This window comes from Pteropus vampyrus, unplaced genomic scaffold (assembly GCF_000151845.1).
Source record: "Pteropus vampyrus isolate Shadow unplaced genomic scaffold, Pvam_2.0 Scaffold210, whole genome shotgun sequence".
Taxonomy (NCBI): domain Eukaryota; kingdom Metazoa; phylum Chordata; class Mammalia; order Chiroptera; family Pteropodidae; genus Pteropus; species Pteropus vampyrus.
The window spans coordinates 495,374-520,958 of record NW_011888991.1 but is presented as its reverse complement, the minus strand read 5'-3'; the positions used below and the strand labels follow the sequence as shown (position 1 = coordinate 520,958).

The window sequence follows — 25,585 nt, the reverse complement described above, 5'->3', positions numbered from 1 at the left end:
CCCCTCTTGTCCAATGTGAATGTTTGCAAACCTAGGTCATAGTGTCAGAGAGTTTTATGACTACTGAATATGTCAATGATATAAAGCACTTAGAATGGTATCTAACACATAGAACTCAGTGATTGCCAATTCTAGTGCTATTAGTATCATCACTGTTAAACTTTTTGGGCCTCAGTTCCCTCATTCATAATGGAGAATTGAATGAGTTTATTTCTAAAGCTCCTTCTACTGCTTTTATATATTATTCTGTAAAAAAAATATTCTAGAGAGCAGTTCACATAATAGAGTCTCAATAAATGTTTGCTAAACTGAATTGACTTATCTAAATAATAGACCAAATCATCAAGAGAATTGCATCGTGTATAAGCTCTGAGAGAATTGAGTTGTAAACTTTAAATGGTTTCCTATTGCTTCTGCTTATTACATGGAAAAGAATCCATAATCATTTGAGAGAGAAAAGTATTTTAAGAAGAAACAATCTGTGGTCTGGCTCCCGAGGTTCTTCTTGCTGTTACAGATTGCTACCTACCACAGGCAGGCAGAAAGCTGACCAGTTTGCAGCTCCAAATTGAGGAGCAAATTGATTTCTTGGACTCAGAAATTCTTTTCATTACCTCAGTGTCTTGTATCAGCTCAAGCCACTGACAGTGGGCTTTCTTAGTCAAAGCTGACATGTCATAAATGAAGTTATCCTGTCTGTAACATGCCTCTTCATTTGCAACATTTATGATCATACTGTTCAATTTTTTCTACATCTTTGCTCCCCACAGAAGTGTGAATTAATTTGGCAATTGCAATGCTATCCAGCTCATCCAAACTCCATTTATTTTTTATATGCAAATGAAATGCCCCTCAAAAGTTATATTCTTAAGCTCTTGATGTTGAACTGATATTTTCTCAGTATAGATTATGCATATATTGTGGTGACTAAGTAACATCAGAGATGTAACAGGAGGCAAACTGAATCCATTGTGAGAGACTAAGCTGGAACACAAACCATCAAGAGAAAGTTTTCATTCAATAGGACAGCAGCCTGGGATGAAAATATGTTTCCATGTCAGAGGAGAATGTAGTGTGCTGAGTTACCACCATTATCTATCTGTACACCAGATGTCATGTGTGCTTGTGTATGGATTACTCCATTCCATGCTGGAGGAAAAACAAGACCTGTATTATCTTCTCAAAAGGATGCATTTCTTTTATGAAATGCTTGGTGTGAATCAGATGCTTGAGTTGAAGTCATCTGTGTACAACATACATACATACATGTTTAAACCTGCTGCGTGCACTTTTGGATCTGAAGGAAACAAAGTGACTTATCTTTCCAGCAGGTACCACTTAAGCTTTCCAAGAGCAAAAGATCAAAACAGCATATTTATTTCTCATCCTTTGTTTTCCAATCTTCTGTCTTTTTTACATTTTAGTTTTATGAACATGTTCATTCCCATTACTATGTTAATAGCCAATTTCTCTCTTCTATTGAGTTGTTTGATTTCACTCACCTGTGGGCAGTTATTTATAATAGGGGATGAGCTTCTCAATTCAGCAATCACAAAACTCCATGCATCGGTTCCCCAAGTGCATGCTGGGTGAGCCCTAAACCTGCTAGTGCAGACTGCCCCTCCATCACCAAATGTAGTTGCTCTAATTCTTTTCACTACTCAGCTGTAACTGAATCCTGATGGCAAGTTGAGTTTCTATCCAGAATTATTCCTCTTCTTCTGCCCAAAAGGTAAAATAACCATTTCTTCTCCCTAGCAGGCCCAGGACAGTTTGCAGATGGTTTCATCTTTCCGTATTCTGTGATGTTTCCCAAACTGAGACAGTAGTAGCCATTACTCAGGGGTATTTTTCCTGTTGTTCTCTCTCTCTTTCTCTCTAACTGCATCATCATAAACCTTATAATAAAGCATAATGATGCATCCTAAAAAGTTTCCTAAGAAAGTTTGGCTAGAATATGCAAATGTGAATCCTCGTTTTACCTGAGCTGGCTACGACCAGTTTGGAGAGCCAAGGAAAATGTTTCTCAAAATCTGCTCCCCTGGACACCTGCAACAGTGTCCTAGAGCAGTGGTCTCAGGACCTGGTTCTCCAAACCACAGCTTTAGTATCACCTGAGAACTTGTTAGAAATGCAAATTTAGAAGCTTTACCCAAACCCATTGAATGAAAATGTCTAGGGGTGGGGCCCGAAATAGGTATTTTAACAAGTCCTGCAGGTGAACTAATGCATGATAAGAAATGACCTAAAGCTCATATCAAAAATTTAGATTCCTAGGCTTGCTCTACTACTTACTGAATAAGTATCCATTAGAGGTAAAACCTAGACAGGTAGGTAGATAGGTTGGTAGATAGATGTATACATCTATATGTAGACATAATTGTAAATTTGTATTTTTAAATAATTTACATTCACAAAAAAGTTGCAAAGATAGAATTCTCATATACTCCTCTTCCAGTTACCCTAAATGTTAATACCTTAAATTACCAGTGTACATTTATCAAATGAGAAATTAATGGAAAAATACTATTAACTACAGAATTTATTCAGATTTCACCAGTTTTTATGCGAACATCCCTTTTCTGTTCTAGCATCTAATTCAGTTTTCAGTTTCTCACTCTTTTATCTTATTTCATGGCCTTGACCGTTTTGAGGAGCACAAGTGAGATATTTTGTAGAATGTTTCTCAATTTGGATTTTTCTGATATTTTCTCATGTTAAATGAAGGTTATGGATTTGGGGGAAGAATAAGACACAAATGAGGTGCCCTTATCATCACATCATACTAAGGGGCTCATGCAATCAGCATGACTTCCCAGTAGTGATGTTAACTTAGTGATCCAGTAAAGTACTGTCTGCTAGATTCTCCATTATTAAGTTACTCTTTAAAAATATATATATTCTTGAGAAGCAAGTCACTAAGTCCAGCCTACACATAGGATAGGGGAATTAATCTCCAGCTCTTGAGAAAAAAGAGTATCAAAGATGTTGTAGGCACTTGTTAAAACCATGAGAATAAGTAGTAAATATCTGGTGGGAGATGCTTTTAAGCTATATAAATGTTCAGTGTTTTCCTTATAGTTTCCCACACTAATTTTAGCATTCATCAGTGGATCTTACATGCAGCAGTTATTACTATAGTGTTCTAATGGTAATATTCTATTTCTCTCATTCCTTCTATGGTTATTTAGAATTGTTCTTTAAGGAAATTTCATTCCTTATTTATTTAGTCACTTATTTGTAAAAATATGGTTCTTAAGTGTGTGTTGTATTTGGATAATCACTTAGTACCATAATTATTTAATTTGTTGTTCATATTGTTCTAGCTTTGTTTGCTGTATGCTCTTTCAGGTGGCTTCTGTGCCCTTTTGGCATGCTCCATATTTTTTTTTTTTCCTTTGTATACTTCTTCCTGACACTTCAGGCTCATCTTGTATGTGCCCTACCCCAGCCTTAGAGTCAGCCATTTCTCCACAGAAACCTGGTTCTTTTTGTTGAAACATGCTATTTCAAAAGCAACATCTGGGCACTAGGTGTATTGGTTGCTATGGGGTATCATTGCTTCCAGGCTCTATCAGTGGATAGTGTTAGGAAGTATACATATATATACCAATCTGCGTATGCAAACATCTCTCTCTCTCTCTCTCCATCTCTCTCTCTCTCTCTCTCTCTCCATCTCTCTCTCTCTCTCTCCATCTCTCTCTCTCTCTCTCTCTCTCTCTCATGAGTTTTCACTGGTTCTTCTGACTCTGTCTAGCACCACATGGTTCATGCTAGCTTTACACTTTTGCTTATGTATAAATTATTTCTCTAACAGTGAGAAACCTGGCTCCTATTTGCTACAGCTTACTTACTGTTTTGTTCAACTCCAGTATGGAAAACAGTTCCATGATTTCTAACTCATATCCTTGTAAAAAATTTAAAAATAAGAATACCGTTTTATGTCTTTAGCCTTTGAATTTCTAGTCAAATGCTGTTTCAAAGTTATTTAGGTCAACTTTTTTTCTACTCATCTCCTTCAGTGAAATTTCCTCATACATTTCTAATACAGTTAGATTTCATTTGGCACAGTGTACATTCCATTCTAGAATCCCTTGATATTCTGCTTGATTTTTTAAAATTTGCAGGCAGTAAAGTTGAATTTTTATGGTATGTTGTTCTTAAGATTTGACAAGTGTATGGAATCGTGTATTGACAGCACAGTACCAACCAGAACACTTCCATCACCCCCAAATTCCCTTGTGCAGTCCCTTTCAGTCAATGACTCCTTTCCCTCTCAACTCCTAGCATCCATAGATCTATTTTTTACATCTACGGTTTTGCTTTTTCTAAAATGTCATATGAATAGAATTCTGCAACACATAGTCTTTTGGGTTTGGCTTCTTTCACTTAAAAAATCTATTTAAGAGTTATTCATGTTCTTCCATGAACATTCACACTCTTTCACGAATCAGCAGTTGCTCTTTGTTGCTGAGGAGTATTGTGTGGATATACCACAGTTTGTTTACCCACTCACCTGTTGACAGATGTCTTCGCTGTTTCCAGTTTTAGCAATTGTGAATAAAGTTGCTATAAACATTTATGCATACATTTTTTGTGAACATAAGTTTTCAATTCACATGGATAAAAATCTAGGATTGGGACACCCTCTTGATATTTTAATTCTATATTTAATATTTTGGGAATGCTAAAGTGTTTTCCATAGTGGCTGGACCATCGTACATTCCCATGAGCCATGAGCAAACATTCCTATTGCTCTGCATCTCCTCCAGCATTTGGTATTGTTAGCTTTTTTAAAAAGCTCTTTTAATAGGCATGTAGTGGTATATCATTGTGATTTTAATGAGCATTTCCCCAATGACTGATGTTAATCATCTTTTCATGTGCTTATTCGCCATCTCTATATCATTTTTATAAATGTCTGTTTTGATGTTTTGCCCATTTTAATGTTTACTTTTTGTTGCTGATTTTAAGTGTTTCTATATATACAAGTTCTTCGTTAGCTAAAAGATTTTTCCCAGTCTCTGGCTTTCATTTTCTTAATACTATCTTTCATAGAATAGAAGTTTTGAATTTTTATAAAATCTGATTTATCATTTTTTTATTTATGAATTGTGATTTTGTTGTTATATCACAAACTCATATTCAAACCTAAAGTTATACAGATTACTAATTTTCTTCTAAATGTTGTCTAATTTCACATTTTATACTTAAGTTTATCATTAATTTGGAGTTAATTTTTGTATACAGTATGAGGTATATGTTAAGATTCATTGTTTCTGCATATAGATATCCAATTGTTTCAGCATTATTTGTTGAAAAGACTATCCTTTCTCCATTGATTGCCTTAGTATCTTTGCCAACAATTAGTTGACTACATTTGTATCAGTCAATTTCTGAACCTCTTTTCTGTTCCATTGATCTAAGCACCTATCTATTTTATGTCTTGACTACATAGTAAGTCTTGAACTTGAGTAGTGTGAGTTCTAGTTTGTTCTTTATCAGAGGTTTTTTGTTTGTTTGTTTGTTTGTTTTCATTCTAGTTCCTTTGTCTTTCTGTATAAATGTTTGAATTAGCTGTTGATACTTTTTTTTTAAAAAAAAAAGCGTGTTGAGATTTTGATTGCAATTGCATTGAATCTATCGATAAAATTGGGGAGAATTTATTTAAATCTTTTAAATTTTACCCACGTTTTATAGTTTTCAGCATATAGGTTCTATACATAGTTTGTTAGATTTGTACGGAAGCACCACATTTTTGGCAATATTGTTAATGACATTGTTTTCAGTTTAAAATTCTGATTATTCATTGCTGACATACAGGTATATGATTGACTTTTGTATTTTGAATTTATATCCCACAAACTTACTTAACTCACTTTTAAGTTTTAGGAGATTTGGGGTGGTTTGGGGCTTTTTTTTGTTTGTTTTATTTTGTTTTGTTTTGTTTGGTGGAGTACATCTATATAGACAGCACTGTCATTTGCAAATAGGGACACTTTTATTTTTTTCTTTCCAGGCTGTATGCCTTTCATTTCTTTTTCTTTCCTCATTCCTCTGACGAATATGTCCAGTACAATGTTGAATAGGAGTGGTAAAAAAAAAATAGGACAATATTTCCTTTTGGTGTCTTACTATTAAGTATGATGCTTGTAGGCTTTTTGTAGATGCTTATTATTAGGCTAAGGATGTTCTCTCTAATCTAAGCTTACAGTTTTCATTATGAATATATATTGAATTTTGTTAAGTGCTTTTTCTGCATCTATTGAAGATAATCATGTGAGTTTTCTGATTTAGTCTTATAATATGTACTTTATGATTAATTTTCAAATAATGAATCAGCCTTGCACTCCTTGGATAAAATAATGAATCATCCTTGCATTCTTTGTATTCCTTGGATAAAATGTATTATCTTTTTTTATGTGTTGCTGGATTTGTTTTGGTAATATTTTTTGTAAAGATTTTTTTCAAGTATGGTCATAAATGCTATTTGTCTTTATTTTTCATTTTTTTGTAATATCTTTGATTTAGGTATTAGGGTTATACTGACTTTATGAAATAAGTTATTTTCTTGCCTCTATTTTCTGGAAGAGATTATGGAGATTATATTTTACGTCTTCATTACTTGTTTGGTAGAATTCATTAGTGAAAACATCTGAGCTTGGATATTTCATTTATGAAAGATTTTTAACTGTAAATTTGGTATTTTTACTATATATACAGGACTATTTAGGCTATCTATTCTTTATTCAGTTTTGGTGTTTGTGTCTTTCAAGAAATTCATCCATTTTATTTATGTTGTTGAATTTATTAGCATAAACTTGTTTATAGTATTCTCTTTCTCTTAAGAAGCTTAAATTGCTGATTTTGGATTTCTTTTCTTCTAATATAAGCATTTAATGATATGTATTTCCCTATAAACAACATTTTAGCTATTATCTATGCATATTTTAATGTATTTCACTGTCATTTTTATTTAGTTAGAAATATTTTTTAAATTTCCCTTGATACTTCCTTTTCAACCATGGGTGATTTAGAATGCTAGCTTCAGGAGCTATTATTAAGCAAGAGGTGGAGCTATGAGAGTGTGTCAGTTGCTTAGTAAACTGTTGCATATTTCTCTGTCTTGAAATTCATAATGTCAATATCATAATAGCTCTGAGATGTCTGGAGTAAATCAATCTATTTTTCTACTCAATCCTCTTCTCTTCCATCATAAAAATGGAGAATAGTAATGATTTTATAAGATTTTAAAAATGAAATAATATACAGAAAACAATTATGGCTTGGATACATGGTAAATGGTCAATAAAAATGTGTTCTTACGATTTATAATAGTTGTTATTGGTGGTATTGTCATTGTTTTATCTTTAAATTTATTTCATTGACTCCAAACTTTAAAAGTTGGGATAGTTATGAAAAGAAAAGAAAGAAAATCCTGGGAATGCAAAACTATAAAAATCACAGAGATAAATATAATAAGCTTTATCTGTTTTTATCATTATTATTATTATTATTATTATTATTATTTATTGTTGCTTTATTGTAGCGTATTGCACTACATCTTAAAAACCTCCCACTCACTTTGTCTACCTAAACCTACCTCCTAAGAATCAATATCATTGGTATCCCTGGGCATAATTAGCCATTTACAAGTGCATTGCAAAGAGAATGAGACTGCAATACCATGGAAGGTGCACCAACTATGAACAAGAGCTCAGGACTCAGCATGTCTTAAGCCTTCTTCATTCAGCAACATCACCAAGGAAGTGCTGCGTACTCAGAATTCAAAATCCCCTCCTCCCCAGTTACTTTCCCTGGTTCCTTTGGTATCTTTGCAGAAACTTCATTGACACCCTGCTTTTCTTTTCTTAAACAGGCGGGATCTGCATTGCTCAGTCTGTGAGAATCCCCCAAGAGCGCAAAGACAGGACGATTGACTTTGATAGAATTATCAAACAGCTCCTGGACACCCCTAACTCCAGAGCCGTTGTGATTTTTGCCAACGATGAAGATATAAAGTAAGGACATGTGGTGAAATTCATTAATATGCATGTTGCAACTTTAGGAGACAGAAAGATCAGGCTACTTGCAGAGAAAGGAGAAAAGATAGCAAAGAATCACATCTGTAATCACATATTAGCTAAGTCTGAACATACTTTCTACCCCACATGTAATTACAGTGAACCATGGAAGCAGCAGTGTGTTGCTGTCATGTATTTTCCACCTATTAACAAAGTAATGTATTCAATTACTTATAAAAAGAGAAAACCACTAGACCTTTTAGTTTCTTTTATTAAAAATATATCCAAATGTAACAGACTTTTATCTAAAGAATGATTCTTAATGTAAAAGAAAAATGTCATAATTCTAGCTTATTGCTCCTGCTTTAGACTCAATATGTTCAAAACCATGCTTGTCAAACCTTAACATTCTCTAACCTACTTTTTCCTCTCTCTTTCTTTACCTTGATAACACCTTGGAGTAAAAATTTGATTGTAATCTTGACTTTCCCTTTTTCCTCATGTGTTGCATTCTTGGCCAAGTCATGTAAAGCTAACCTTTAAAATGTTTCTAGAACAAAAATATCCCATGCTTTCTTTTCTGACCAATACCACTCTGGTTCAGAATCTTTACTTATTTATTTTAGAATAAATAGGATTATATTTGATTAAAACCTTGAAAACTATACAAAAGATCTAGGTAAAAAAGTTCCATCCATTTTTTTCTTTGGCTAACAAGTTCTCTCCAGATGCAACTTCTAATTACCAGTTTCTTATCTATTTCTAGATTCAGTCTATTATTTTAACACAAATGGTCACATGTTGTGTGTACAGCTTATTCTGCTCTCTGCTAGCTATTACGTACCATTTTATCATGGAGGTCCCTGAATGTCAGTACCTGTAGATCCATTCATTCTTTTTAATAGCTATGCAAAATTTCATTTTATATCTGTATTATAATTTATCTACTTCCTTATTAATTGACATTTAAGTTTGATTACAAATTTTTGCAATTATAAATAATGCTGTAATAAATTTTTTTACAAATTTGTGTGCATAAATATAAATATATACACAAATGATATTAACATATAACATATGAGTATATAATACAAATATAACACAAATATATAATAATTTACAAATATACTATTTTATGTTAATCTTATAAGTATTTATAGTATAACTTCTTAGAAAAGAAGTTTACAGGACAAAAACATATCCCATCTTAAAATATGTGTGTGTGTGTGTGTGTGTGTGTGTGTGTAGTCTTACAAAAAAGTTTTGCCAGGTTACATTTCCACTGATGTGAAAGAGTTGTGTCAGTTTTTATTAAATCTTTATTTGTCTTATTGTTTAAAATAATATGTCATGTAATTTGAAGGTAAATGTCTTTTATGAAGGGTAAAGTTTAAGAGCCCAAGCCATTATTACATTCTGTTTGGATTATTGCATTGCCATCCTGACCAGCCTCCCAGGCCTGTGTCTCTTCCTACCATGTGTATCCTAGATACTGCTTCTGAATCCATCCATCTTGCCGATATTAAGTTCTGATCATGGTGGCAAGACTGTTAAATAAAAAGAATGTTAAACTTGAAGTTGGGATACCTGAAGTTTTTATGCTACTTAAATGAGCACTGTCTCATCATCGTCAGGCTCCCAACCCCTTCCTGCTTCCTGCTTCTCACCTTCTTGAAGCCTCAGTTATCCCATTAATACAATAAAAAGAATTTTGAGCTCTTCTTATGGTGATCCAGCTTTGTCCTACTTCTAGTCTTATTTCACTCCATGCTCCTTCATGTTTTATGCACTGCAGGCACCAGGGTCATTTGTGTTTCCTCCTTCCCAGGTCTCTGTATGTTATCTTTCACCTGCCTGAAACATTCCACGCCCCTCCCCCGCCCCCGAGCACACTTTATTACTTTAATGCCATCTCTACTGTTGCTAAGAGAAGAGTTCTCTGAACAATGCAGCTTTGTCAAGTTCTTCATATTTTATGTCACTGATATTATTTTACATCATTTGATTATTTAAGTAGTGTTCATATTCTTCACTAATATATAAGCATCATTAGGGCAGAGATGATGTCTCCTTTGACTTCTTTTGTATTCTGAGTCCCTATCACAGTGCTCAATACATAATAGATGCTCAATAAATAGCATTCAATGAATGAATAAAATGCCTAGTCAAATGCCCACTATTTAATAATTTAAATACAAACTTGCTTCTCTGAACCTTACAATGCCTTAAATGTGGTCCTATTTCAACATTTAAATCTCACCTCCATTCACCAAATTTTCCACCCCAAATGCATGATTCTGGTATTCCAACATGTCCTAATTGCTCCACTATCATGGCCTCTGCGCATGATGTCTCTTTTCCCTTCTCTATCTGCTGAAAATGTGTCTGCTCTTCAAGGTCTATTTCAAACATGTCCTTCTCTGTGAAGCTCTTTCTGATCATCCCTTAAAGGTATTATTTCTCTCCTTACAAAAGCTGATTCTGTTCTTCCTAGGGCATTTTCTCCCCACACTTTATGATTTAGTTATTTTTTAAAAATTTATTTTCATAATATTACCCTTGTCTTTTTGCTCCAGTTTTTTTCACCTCTACTGATGCCTTTCTTAATCATCTCATAAATCTTTTCATACCTATTTTACACATTTTTAAAATATGTGACACATTGATAAGATGTGGCTTCATGTGTATTTTTAAATACACTGCACACAGTACATAAAGATTTTACTGTAGATAGCTATGGTGATTAGTTAGTTTTAATACACTTGATTTGCAGATAGTGTGAGATTTTAATTTGGGGTATAAAAATGTATATAATCTTTTCAATAGCTGTGCTAACTCTTTTTGTGTTGGGACTTGTTTATGTGTTGAATATTACATACTTTATTTCATAGTAGTGATAGCAGTAATAGTTTTCAGCACAGTAGTAAAAGTCAAGTGCATATATATGCTTCTTCCCAAACATGGTCTTAAACACACAGATGTCTGAAGAGTACTAATGACCTACAATGTTATGTTATTTCTGTTTTCAGAAGATTTAGTATAGATGGAAGTTTTTGAGATTTCTTAGTACATTAACTTCAAATACTTGTCAGAGAATAGCAGTAAGAAGACATTAACATCTCGATTTTGAAGCTAAGATAGGTGCTAAATCAGTCATGGATACAGATAATTTGGGTTTTAGACAAGGGTGGATTCTTTTTCTGGAACATTTTATTCTGACTTTAGAAGTAACACATGGCTATTTTAAATTCATTGGAAAATGTGGGCAAGTTTTTGCTGTTGCTCTTTAATTAAAGGAATTCTTATGTTTACTTGGCACCCTGGTTATCTAGAAAACTTGAAGGTTAGAGAAAATAATCATAAACTATAATTTTAAATCTATAAAACTTGCAATTCCAACACTCAGAGATTAACCACTGATAAAATACTAGGTTAGTGTTTCTAATAAAGTTTTCTAAACATACATCAGTTTTCCCCCAACAGAATTGGGATCACATTAAATTTTATATATCACTTTTTGTACCACAGGTATTTTTAAATGATCTAATCATATTTATCTTAAAACATAAACCCGCATTTTTATATAAATTTATTAAGGCGAGCATCTACTTTTTGTATTTATGTCAATTTCATCTTTCTTTATTTGTCTTACCTGGTTTTTCCCCAGCATTTTCATTCTCTTTAAAACTCATTGGCACCAACTCGTTATATTGTTATTGTTAACAACAAATTGTGTCCATATTTTTTCTGATAGATGATAGATAGATAGATAGATAGATAGATAGATAGACAGACAGATAGACAGACAGATAATCATTCACTTTATTTAACTAAAAAAAATTCCATTTCTTCCATCACTCCACCCCTGTCTCTGGTACCCATATTTTTCTGTTTTCTCATATGATCCTTCATTTTTACCTGCATCTATATGAAAATACAGGTAATTTTTGTCCAGCTTTCATTATATAAGAATTGAATAACCTTTTGCATTTTTTAAATTTGACTTTTCTTTTTTAACAATATCTTGTGGAAACCACACTAAGTGTATTTTTAATTACTCTCCAGTGTATTTTTAAATGCTCTCCATTCATCCTTTGGATGTACTGTCATTTCTTTAACCAGTTCCCTATCGCTCTGTATTCATGTTGTCTCTAGTAATGAACATACAATTTCGACAGCATTTTTGATCATTTCCTTTGGATAGATTAGTAGAAGTGGTACCTTTAGGTCAAGAGTATAAATAATTGATTATGTTTTATTTTTATGAAAGTAATAAATGTATAAATTTAAAAAACAAAATATGAGTAAAATACTTTTGATACAAAACAGTGGTCTCCTGCTCCATTCCTCCATACTCTTTAGTTCTGTCTTCTTTGAACAGCTGTTTTAATTCTTTAAGCTATTTCTTTAGGTCTTATTTGCATAATGTACCTATACTGTATTCTTTGAATTATTAATTTTAAATATTATCTTTTAATTTTTTATGTTAAGTAGAATTTGGCCCACATAGACCTCTCTTATTCTCCTAACATTATTCTACCAGAATTTCATTTAATAAAAATTAATGTTTATATCATAGTTCATATATAAAGCGATCTGTGAGTTTCATCATTTTTCTTAGACACCACCTTCCTGAAATCCCCATGTTTCTGGTTTATCCTAGACTAGTCTCTACTATATTAATAATTTTTTTTTTCTGTCTCTCTTTCATTTTTATTCATGGTTTACTTCCTCATTTTGCTGGAACCATCCTCCAATAACTTTCTAATAAACAGTAAATTAAAGCAAAACATTTTTGCCTTTTGTGCCTAAAAATGTTCCTTTTCTGCCTCCACATTTAATTAGTAGTTGAGAATTTAAGGTCTGGACTCATATTTACTTTTAAATACATCATGCCTGGCACAGAAATGATTTACAGCAAACAGCTATGGTGACTAATAAGTTAGAGGACTAGTAACTTGCAGGGAGCCTGAGGCCCTAATTTTGGATGGCAAAATCTGTAAGACTCTCTGAGAATATATGCTAATTCTATTTGCATTGAAATTCTTTGTGTGTTCAATATTAGAATTCTAGATTATAAAATATTTTTTTTCTTCAGAATTTGGGAGACATTGCTCCATCATTCATCATCTTTTTTGTTTCTCTGCTTCTTATTCTTCTGCATGTATCCTGATTTTCTCTTAAAAGCTTTTAGAATATTCTCATTACTTCTAAAAATCTTAAATTTTGTGATGTGCTTGATTTTTCCTCATTATTTTGTTGGGTGAACCTTTTTTATTTGGAAACTCATACTGTAAATTTCTTGTTTTTTTTCTTCATTAAAAATATTGTTAGAAACATTTCACTCTGTTTTCTATCCACATTTATTCTGGAAATGTAATTAGTTGGATGTACATTTTCCTGAATTCATTCTTCAAGACACTTATTTTTTTTTCTGTTTATGTTCTACCTTTTTATTGTTGTTTTGCTTTCTGGATCATTTTCTTCATTTTCTTCTTTATCTCTTCTAACATAATGTTAATATTTTTTAGCAGCTAAGAGCTTTTCTTGTCATTAGTCTTATCTTGTTGTTGATTATAGATATAATTCTCATTTAAATTTATTTTGTTTTTGTTGTTGTAGATGTTCTTTTTGATATGTTTTCTCTTCCCTGCTCCACACTGGTTTCTTTTACCCTCTTAGATTTTTTTTTTTTAATTGGAGATTTTCCACAATTATAGATATTTTCTGGCAGTTCCCTTTTGAGTAAGACTAAAAAGTTCTATGTACATGTCAACTTAAAGGGCTCTCAGTGGACTGGTCAGGCATCCAGTTGGCCATTAAAGGATCTCTCTGTGTCAATATCTAAAAACCTTTTTCCTGGGGTGGTTCAGATTTTTCTGGGGCAACACACCCTTGGTTTCCAGAATTCTGTAAATTTACTAGATGGTCTTACAATTTTAATACATAATGGTAACTTTAACTTCTCCCACCCCTACCATTCTCATATTTAACGCACCATCACTTACCCACAATCTTCTGCTGTTTGGATTTTCACAATATCAGAACCCATTCCTTAAATTTTCATTAGAAAATTACCATTCCATATCCTGCATGGGAGAAGAAAATTTGGAGTTTTTGCCATTCCATATACAGTCTTTCAAGCAATCATGCTGAATTTAGCCATGTACATCTGTGGTACTTGGTACCTCCAAATCCCGAGAGGCAAACAAACCACTTCTCCTGTGATATTATCCACCAGTGTTGTTTTAGTTGTAGCTTCCTCTGTTCTACAAATGCAATTGCTTCTTATCCATCTCTGTTCTTCCAAAAATATTATGTAGTAACTTTTCCATAAGTAACTAGTTCTCTTTTTTATTTTATTTCTTTCATTTTCCAATTAAACTAGCTCTTTTACAATGAGAAGTATACTTTTGTATCATAAGTAACAAGGGCAAAATACTTTTTATATGAAAGTTAAATTCTACAAGTAAATCATACAAATTATGATTGATATTCAAATACTGTGTATTTAAATTTTAGTATTTAAATACATTGTTGCCCTTATTAATTATATAATATTTTTATTTATAAACAAGTGTTGTACATTTTTTCAAGCTTAACATGGAGTTCTGTTCATTTGAGTAATTAATTTATGGCCTTTCAGTTAGACTGACATATTGCTTTCCATAAATGACATATACCACTAGCAGTGAATGAGAGTGCTCATTTCTCCAGCCCCAAGCCAAACTCACAACACAACACAAAACAAAGCAAAAATTTTTTGGCCAATACAAGAAGTGAATTTAACATTTTGTTCTAATTCTCATGTTCCCCCTTTCCAATATATGTGAATGACCAGCCTATTGGTTACTTATGTTTCTCTTTTTAACTTTGACTTTTAATACTCTTTGTCTATTTTCCTTAAGCTGCTTTGATAATTTTTCTTATTGGTTTACAAAATCTCTTTATATATTAAGCATATAAATCCTTTGGCTTACGTATTTGCCATTGATTATTTACTTTTTGAGAAATAGTGGCCTGCTTCCCTTCTCCTTTGTATACATTCAACAGCTGCTCTTTATTATAATATATATTTTCATGTTCCTTTCTACAGGCAGATCCTTGCAGCAGCCAAAAGAGCTGACCAAGTAGGCCATTTTCTTTGGGTGGGATCAGACAGCTGGGGATCCAAAATAAATCCACTGCACCAGCATGAAGATATTGCAGAAGGAGCCATCACCATTCAGCCCAAGCGTGCAACGGTGGAAGGTATGGGTTTTGTTGATTAATGCTAAGAGATTGGTTGGTGCAATGTAGGGTGTTTAAAGCATGTGTCTCTTTGAGAGTTTGGCATTTTGACATCATTTATGCAGATAGTTTTAAACTTGTACCCATGAAACACAAATGAGGCCATGTATTGGTCTGTTCTTTTAGTTAATATTCCTCTTTTGAAGAGGAATGTTATTTTCATAATAATATCACAATTAGCATATATTCTTTTTTTTTCCATTATGCCACAGGAGCTTTTTGAGAGGAGAGCATTACTATTAATAAGAAGTAAAATAATCACACAGTGTACGTAAATGAGCAGCAGTTCTGAGAGAATATTGTCCCTTTGTAATGTATCCATTAATTCCATAGTAGGATGACTACAGTGGCCCTTTTCCCCATTATTTTCTAGGGTCTCTCCCAGCCCATTGAGCCTGGGATTACATAGCACACCAGCGCTTTCAGGCACCAACACACCTTGCCTTCTTAGGTCTCTTGTTCTTTTTCTTGCATTTCTAAATGTTTGCCTCTTTCTCTTGCATTGCCTTCCTTACTGCTATAAAGATTCTTTGAGAGGTAGAAGGAAGAGAAGGCCTTTATTGGCATCTTTCTGATCTAACAAAAGTTGCTGATTACAATTTATATTCTCCTTTAATTTGAAAAGAAACATTATTTCTAAAAGAAGACACTGCAAAGAAAAGGCACTCCTCTGCTGGTATCCTGCTTTGTGTTCCTTTTCTGACAGGCCAGGTCTCCAAAGATTTCCTAAAACATGCTTTGCACATTAAAAAGAACTCTATCTTCTTACTCAAAAAGGGATCAAATATTTGCATTTCTTTCTATTCTGCCTCCACTCCAATCTAATTAATTATTCTCCCCAGATGGCTGCACGGTCTATATAGGCCTTTTTAAACAAGCCTAGTTGCGGTTCTGTCACTGTTGTCTTTCTATGTTATCTGGGGAGATAAAGATCCCATGAGTCTCCTATGTATTCATTGGGAGACTTTGAACTAATTTCATTCCTCAATACATGTCCAGAGAGGATTGCCTATCTTACAACCCAGACTGATACATTTGTAGATGGGCTGCAAGTATAAAAGATCTTTTAACTATCTGCACTCCTTTCAGTCAAAACGCTTGAGTATCTATGGTATGCTTGCTCTATGCTAGGTTGGAAAAACAAGATGAGGATGTAATCCTTACGCTCGGCACTTACAGAACTGAGTGAAAGTGTCAGAAAATAGCCAATGACTATATAACGTGTGAAACACCATAGTGAAGTACAAAATAGACACCACAGGGCACAAAGGAGACACCGTAGGGGAAGATCCTGAGAGGAGGTGAAACATGAAGGGATGACTTGGAACTCATCAGTCCGATGTGAGAAGAAGCCCCAGGAGAAGCTCCCAACACAGTAGACAGGAACAGAGTGAAGAAGCAGAGCACACTGGGGTAATTGCAAACAATTCATTCTGTAACATAGTTCTTTATGATAGCCATCCTAAAATTCTCTGGTTCTTTAAAAAATTTCTTATTTACAGGACTTAGGAAAATGCTTTGCTCTCCTAGAGTATACTATTTGTCTTTGGGTGTCTACTTAGACATCAATTTTCCTTGGAAGCCATCTGTGACCATTGTACCCAAGCCAAGTCTGGGATGAGAGCCTTTTCTATTGCTTCTACAGCATCCTACACACCTCCTACCATCGTAATGCCTCTTTATTTGTCTCTATATACATGCCCCCTACACACCCACTACCATCATAATGCCTCTTTACTTGTCTCTATCAGGAAATTTATCTGTTATGAACCATTGTACCCTCAGCATCTAGATCTTGATATGGCAGATGCTCAAAGAGATTTTTAGGTGGTTGGATGTGTGGATGGATGGAGAGGAATCATAGACCGCAAAAGGGCCTGGCACAAAACATGGTTGAAAAGTACACCAGAGCTGGATTATGAAGAGTCTTGTAAACTGCACTATGACATTTATACTTTATTCTGAAAGTCTGAACAGCATCTGGGAATATACGTGGGATATATCAAAGGAGGTTAGTAAGCTCACTCAGGTGACTCTGTGGACTGAAATATAAGAGTTAGGTGAGAATCAAAGTAAAACAACACGTTGTAGTATCTCTACTCTGGTCCTCTCTTCCTAAGCTATAGACGCCACATAGACATAAATTCCCATACTCTATAATTACTAGCCCCAGTTTCAAGATATTTCAGGAAATTAGTAAACACTTCAAAAGTTTAATAAATTCTTTTAACAATACTTTTTCCATGGATGTATAGGAATACACAGAGTTATTCAATCAGATACAAAACCACATCTTGAATCTGCCAAAAAAAAAAAAAAGTGGTCGTAAACGATGAAATGGGAGAGAAGCGTTGTTGTCAATAAAAGTTATTACTGGAATGTGATGAAGTGGCAACACTTCATTCAAAACTCTACACTGCTAAAATAATGAGGATTTTCATTTGGCTGTTTAGAAATGCTGTGACTTCTATCTAGTCATTGTCTTCTGTATTGCTACAAAGTATAGCCAAGATTTATTGACTAATATAGAAGATGGAACATCAAGATTGTAGCTATATAGTTACAGTGTCACACTCCTAAGGAAGCAAAAAAATGAATGCATTTTATTGCACCAAGGTTTCTGAACAAAGCTATAAAATATCTCAAATAAAACTATCAATGGAGCATATTCTATGTGGGCAAGTAAGTGTTCATCTCCTATTTATTTTATTTGTTTCCCTTTTGGCAGATGTTTCATATTGGAGTCTACTGGGGTGGAATATCATCTAAATGCTTATAATACTGCTATATCTCTATATCTTTGTATTATATAATACTATACATTCAGATGTAAATAGGAAAAAGCCAATCGATAATCAACATTTTTTTCTTTAGATCCATATATTGAATGTGTTTAGCAAACGTCTGAAATTTGGGCTGGTCTCTTCTGTATCTGCATGTATCATTAACAATAAATTTCCTGAGGCCATGTACATTGCTTCTGTGAGAGTAGTGTTTATTTTCTTTTATCTTCTATCTGTATTTATTCTTCATTTATTAAAAAAAGAGGGGAGCAGCTCTGTGTTTGCTAGCCAAGAGTATCATTTTTCCCCTTTCAGTTTGACGATACTCGGAACTGTGCCCGTAAAGGTCAGCTGTGGCCAAGCTGGCTTCCTAGCACTCAAGGGAGATCTCAGAATCTCTCCAGGACTTGGCAGCACTCCTCCAGCTCCAGAGCCAAACCACTTCTGTGATTTTTAGTTTCTCCACATTGTCTAATGAGCCCGGGAATCGCTGACATATTCTGTCCTTCTGTTGCCCCATTAATTAGGACTCTCAGTCATCCTCTCCAGCCCTCAACAAGTCCACAGAGCAAAAAATGCCTAAGTCAAAAAATGCCTTCAAAGAGCATGGCTTCTCTGAATGTAGGCTATCCTAGGCATACTCTAATTATAGCCAGTAAAGATCATGGACCAATATTTTTTCGTCTGTGTCGTAATCACTAACGTTAGGATGCTAGTTTAATGAAGGGTGAATTCTGGCTATTGGTGATGATTTTCAAATGGGTCTGTAGAACAGATTCAGTCCTGAATTAAATCTGCCATACGTGTAGGAAAAGACAAAAAGTGCTCTGGCACCTAGCATGCAACGGTTGGTTATTTCATGCTTTCTTACTCAAGATTGAAATGAATGCTGTATTTTTCTCAAGCCAGCAAGATCAAAGCTAATAAATACCTGAATCAAAATATTTCTGGCTCCAACTTAGATATATCCTACTTTAGCCTTCTTTGATCATCTGGAATGTTCTAAACACGTCACAAAGTTTTGCTAGGTGAATGGGAAAAAACACCAAGAAAGAAACTATTGCCTTGAACCACAATACTATTTCTAAGCGATGCATATACCTTTGAGACCTATAACCTTGTTTAATAAGAGAAATTAGAAGATTATATATTCAATGTCATGATATTCACTGAATCTTTCATAAATGTTTATAAGTTCTACCACAGAGGTCCCTAACCCTCAGGCCGTGGACTAGTACCCTAGTACCCGTCTGTAGTCTGCTAGGAACCAGGCCACACAGCAGGAGGTGAGTGGCAGGCAAGTGAGCGAAGCTTCATCTGTATTTGCAGCCACTCCCTAGAGTTAGCATCACCGCTTCAGCTCCACCTCAGATCATCAGGCATTAAATTCTTATAGGAGCACAAGTCCCTGGTTCCAAAAACTTTGGGGATCACTGCTCTAGTAGAGTATTAGGCACTGACTTAAACAGTTATGGCGGGCGATAATCTAGACCAAGCCCCTGCCCTCATGAAGTTGCTATCTTAATGTGGAGGTGGCAGGTGATAAAAAATGTTATAAGTAAGAAATATTAAGATAATCACTCTAAAGCACATTTCTTTAAAGACCAACTTGTAAATAGTGGGGGAACAAGAAGAGAGACCAGAAAAACAACATATCATGCAAGTCAAAATAAAGATTGAGAGAGTATAGATGTAAGTAACTAGCTCTAGCTTGTTCTAGATTCCTGGCACATATTTATATCAGATCTTTTTACTGCCTAAAATCCATCAAGGTTTCCCATTTCTCTATTTCTTATTGATCTGAGAGTAATTTTTTTCTTCAAAATAGATCTTTAATCTTTTTAAAATAGTTTCTGTTTTTCCCAGAGATAGTCTACCCTCCTAAACTAAATTCATTGCTCCCCCAGTCCAAAATGTGCCATGTATCCTCTTTATGGCAAACAGCAATCATACTTGTCATGTTCATATACAGTGGTCACAATTATAATCTGAATCTGAATCAGTGCCTACAGCTTTTGGATCCCCTGTGATTTTCCATCTTTATTTTTACACCCTTGGCATTTACTAGAGGACCTAGTATATGGCAAATTTTAAAAGAACTAAATTTATCTTTTCCGTCTATTATATCTATAAGACCTGAATATGCAAGGACTGCATACTTGTATAAATTTGAAGTTTTCTCAAGATAGGGAAATAGTCACCTAAAATGGTTTATAACTGTGGCTGTTCAAGCTATTTAATAAAAAGATGCATTTAACCCTCCAATTCCAGATCTCACCAAAAATTTCACACATGGGTTTGTACACTTTTTCTTTTCTTCTATTTTAAGTACCTCTTGCCATCTTTGTTCATCTTACCTTTCTTTTCAACTTTGAAGAGACTTCCTGTACAGGACTGGTACAATGGCTCAATTTGGCAATTTGTTGAAATGTTACAAACATACAAGGAAAGCCTCAGCTCTGATTCCCTAGAAAGTAGAAAGTGCAGATAAGGCCGCCTCTGTTTGTCTTAGACATTCCCGTGAGAACTTCCTTTTCACACTGTACTTCTTGTACTAATAGAATGGACTGAGAAAGGGAAGGCAAATAAATCAGAAGGGTGAGAATATCTGTGTGAAGAATAACACCATCTTATTTTTAATTTTGTGATATTTAAATTTGAGATTATTGGCCTTGACCAAGTGGTAAGAAATGTAAACAGAGAAATTTGTAATCCAAATGTCTAAGGAGATCTGAGGACAATTAATTTGAAGTTGCTTTATATGTATTCAGTCCCAGATTTTGAGCCATGCTGTCTCTTGTCTGACAAGATTAATGTTGTTTTAACTGTTTTCACTTAACTGACCACCAATCATTTTCTAACCAGCAAGTATGTAAACCAACAAGACAATATTTGGTATGTTTGCAAGATATACTGTTGGATGCCCCAATACACTAAACACTCACAGCTAATAGTCTGGTCTCTAATTGTCCCATCAGTTGAATTTTTTGCTACCAAGAACTAGCTATTTTTTATGCTAATTGATTTATTCCAGTAATATATAGGTATTACCATAATTACTTAATGTAATTAAATTTTATGTAAACCAATGAAGTGAGTGGAGAGAAAAATAAAGAGAGAGATGAGATGCTAGTTCAAAGAAAATGAACTTGGATTCTTTGGAAAGATTTGGTAAAAGTTTGTCACTATTAGTTTCAGGCAAGACAATACTAAATTTGGAGAGAACTCATGAACATTATAAAAATACTAAACTTAGATTACTATATAACTACCTTTAAGTTTTAATTTCACTTTAAAGACCACAAAAGTGAATTCTATGTAGTTCAAAATTATGACAGTGGGCCAATCGGGTGATGTATAGTCACAAAAAATACCTTGATCCCACATCAGACGATTGATAAGTGACTGCGTGTGTGTGTGTGTGTGTGTGTGTGTATTTTGTATTAAAACATTTAGTATAGTTACACATTTTTAATTACTAAAATAGAAATTTTTGATTAACTAATTTTGGATCCCAATTATATTTGATTATAAAGTTTTCAGCATACTTTTATTTGGGCTTTCCTTTTTTCTAGGATTTATTTTTCTCAACTGCAGGTGAAAGATTTCAAATATATTACCCCTAAGGTCCCTTCTAGAAGGAACATTCTGAGAGCGATTATTATTTATGCCTACTGACTTTATTTATGGGGGTCTATTTCTGGGCTCTCAATTCTGTTCCATTGATCTATTTGTCTATTATTTCTCAGAAACCATATTGTATTGATTATTTTACCTTTAAGGTAAGTCTTAAAGTCAGGTGGCATCAGTCCTCTGACTTTCTTTTTCTCTGTCAGTGTTTGGCTATTCTGGATCTTTTGCCTCTTCATATAAACCTTGGAATCACTTTGTTAATATCTATAAAATAACTTGCTGGTATTTTTATTGTGATTGTATTGCACCTATAGATCAAGTTGGAGAGAGCTGACATCTTGGCAATATTGTCTTCCTACATGAACATTGGCTGTCTTTCCATTTGTTTAGTTCTTTGATTTTATTAGTTAGTTAGCATTTTACAGTTTCCTTTATATAGATCTTGCACATATTTTGTTAGTTCATCCCTAGGCATTTCATTTTTGGGGTGCTAATACAAATGTTACTGTGTTTTTAATTTCAAATCCACTTGTTCATTATTATTCTATAGAAAAAAAAATTTACCTTTGCACGTTAACTTTGCATATTGCAATCTTGTTATAATAGCTTATTAGGTCCAAGAGATTTTGTGTGTGTGTGTGTGTGTGTGTGTGTGTGTGTGTGTGTGTGTGTGTTTGGTTGGGTCTTATGGATTTTCTATATAGATGATTATATCATCTGTAAACAGGGACAATTTTATGTCTTCCTCCACAATTTATATAACTTTTTTTTTACTTTTTTTTGTCTTATTGCATTAGACAGGGACTTCCACTTTGATGTTCAAAAGGAGTGGTGAGGGGAGATATCCTTGCCTTACCTGATCTTAGTAGAAAAAGCTTTGAGTTCCTTACCCTTAAATATGCTGTATATATAATGCTGTGGTTTTTTTCAAAAAAAAAAACAAAAAAAAAAAACAAAAACAAATGTAGACTAAGATAAGTCATATTACCATAAAATAAAAATTCAGATAGCTTCAAGAAAAATTTTTACCTTCACCCTATTTGTAAATATTTATCACCATGAGTAATATTACTTTTGTTAAAATTTTAATATAAAAAGAAGCCATTTCAATAGCCTTTTTATAAGAATTATAAATTACATGAAAATATTCATTCAAGAATTATCTTTGAAAGAAAAATGTAAGCTAGGGAATACTCTTACAATTGTGAAATCAGTATAGCTTGTGTTTCATTGATTGGCAAAAAATTGTGAGAGAGAGATATTTAAAATTTTAAACAAATACCCTACCATGTTGGAATTAGAAATGATAGATAGATAGATAGATAGATAGATAGATAGATAGATAGATAGATAGATAGATAGATGATAGAATGATAGATAGATAGATAAAAAGCAGAATGCTAAAGTGTCTTAATATATCAGAGATATGACACTGATAATACCACTTGGGGATCCCACTGAATTAAAACATCCTATAGTGTTATAGATCTTTTCCTTAACATAAATCATGACTTTTATGTAATCTTTGCCCAGCTGAGATTTGATTGTGTATGTAATGTATGCTCAGAGTTACAGGCTATTCATCCAACTATGTCACCAGCAACTTTCCTCCCTGAGTCATCACATTCAGAAGCTTTCACATCATAAATATACCTCTCCCTTTCCTTTACCCTCTCCCAAATTGTTTTCTGTGTTGTCACATCATCCTAAATATTTCTTTGTATCATAGAACTATAGGTAATGGGCTGTTGAATGTGGAAGAAAATCATTAATTGTCGGTCAATTAATAAATGTTGACTATCTACTATCTCCCAGGCTCTGGTAACTAAAAAGCAAAAATCCTTATCCTCATGGAGAGTTTTCTCTAGCAGAGGGAAACAGATAATAATCAATAGGCACAATAAATAAATAAATAAATAATATAAAATGTTAGCATGTGCTTAATTATATAGGTTCTATCTCTTCACTGATATTCTCATTTTTTTTTTATCAGTTTACTGGTTTCCTTTAGTTCTTTGTCCATGATTTCCTCTTTAGCGTTTTGAGCATGTTTAAGACTGATGATTTAGAGTGTTATTCTAATAAATCCAATGTCTAGGCTTCCTAAGAGATGGTTTCTGTCATTTTTTTTTCTTTGAATGGGCTATTCTTTTTTATTTTTTTATATGCTCTGTAATTTGTTGTTGCTGTCGAATCCTGGAAATTTAAACATTATAATGTGGTAACTCTGGAAATTAAATTCTCCTCCCTTCCTAGGGTTTGATGTTCTTGATTGTCGAAGGTTGTGGTGGAAGGCTGTGGTTGTCAGTTTGTTCTAGGACTTCCTCAAACTTGAAAAGACTATATTCTTTGTTATGTGTGGTCACTGAAGTGACTGCTCCATTAGCTTCTATTCAGCTAGTGTTTTGATAGAAATTTCCTTAAACACCAGGAGCTAAAACAAAAAAATAAAAATATCTTTCATGATAAATTGGTTTGTTAGGGCTTCCATAATGAAGTACTACAAATTGGGTCGCTAAACAACAGAAATTTATTGTTTCACAGTTCTGGAGGCTAGAAGTCCAAGATCAAGATATTGCCAGGGTTGATCCTTCTGAAAGATATGAGAAAAAAAAATCTCTTCCATGCTTCTTGTGCACTTTCTTATGATTTTCTGGGAATCTTTTTTGTTCCTTAGCTTGCCTTCATCTTCACATGATGTGTGTCTTCCCTGTCTATCTCTGTGTCCTGGTTTTCTCTGTCTGTAAGGATACTAGTAATCTTGGATTAAGGTTCACTCTAAACCTCATCTTAACTAATTATATCTGTAATGGTTCTGTTTCCAAATAAGGTCACATTTGAGGTATTGGGGGACATATAAGTTAAAACGGGGACCTAATTTAATACCTAACTCTCTGTCTTTGTAGATTGGCTCTGCTCTAGGATACTCCTTCAATCTTAACCAGGGTGTTTAAACTTCTTTCTTATCCTTCATTTTTTGTTCATGCTGGGCCTAGAGATTAGCCAAAGAAGAGAGCTTAACATCTCTTTAGGTCTTTTCTGAACATATATCTTGCCCTAGATATAGGTGTGGCTTTCTAAATTCCCCAGTATTCTAGGTACTTTTGAATGTCTTAATTTCCTAAAGAAACTCTCTTTTCAGATTTTCTTCCCAGGCTTTAAACTGTTTATTATGTTTTAAATCATAACCTTTCGCTCCAAGTTACTATGGGTTTTTCATTCACTTTATAATGTTTATGAACAATGCTTACCTCTTTCCTACCGGAAATGAGTTCTGAGTTAGGCAAAACAGAGACAAGTATGATGTTATAATCCTTCAGGTAGCCCCTAGAAAGGTAAAAAATAGAGAAACAGTACTTTTCTAATAAGGTCTACTCTGCTCTCTCCCCAGAACCAAATACTTGGGTCTCACCCTGGGAATGCAGGCTGAGGTATTTAGGTCTTCAAGACTGCCATTGAGACAGGCAGTGAGTGGGAAAAAAGCAAATAAAAATGCCACAAACTTCCTCTATTATTTTAAAGTTCTCTCTCTCTCTCTTTTTTTTTTCTTTTTTGATTCAGCATTCACTTGATTGCTGTACAATTTTTTATTATTTTCCAGAGTTCTGACGAAACTAGTTTTTACAAATTCTGTTTGTTTTTGATATTTCTGTGGAGGGACAGGAGTTTGGAGGTACCTATTCTGCCATTTTGCTGACATCACACCTGGCAATTGTTATAAAATAAGAAAAAGTAAAGCAGGATAAGAGCAATAATCAGTGATAGGGGTGAGTTGGTGTTGCAGTTTTAAACAGAGTGGTCAGGATAGGCTTTATTGAAAAGGTGGCATTTGACAAATGATTCAAGTGAAATGAC

At 33.8% G+C, this 25,585-nt stretch overlaps 1 protein-coding gene across 5 annotated transcripts in view; it reads left to right on the top strand.

Annotated features, from left to right (window-relative positions):
* The window catches only part of GRM7 (glutamate metabotropic receptor 7), an 827,189-nt gene that overhangs the window by 423,921 nt on the left and 377,683 nt on the right, over nt 1–25,585 (top strand). For all 5 annotated transcript variants that reach the window (XM_011372553.1, XM_011372552.1, XM_023538035.1 and 2 more), the window contains 2 exons: nt 7,880–8,021; nt 15,121–15,275. In XM_011372553.1, coding sequence (XP_011370855.1) covers nt 7,880–8,021; nt 15,121–15,275 — 297 coding nt within the window. The remainder of the gene's footprint in view (nt 1–7,879; nt 8,022–15,120; nt 15,276–25,585) is intronic.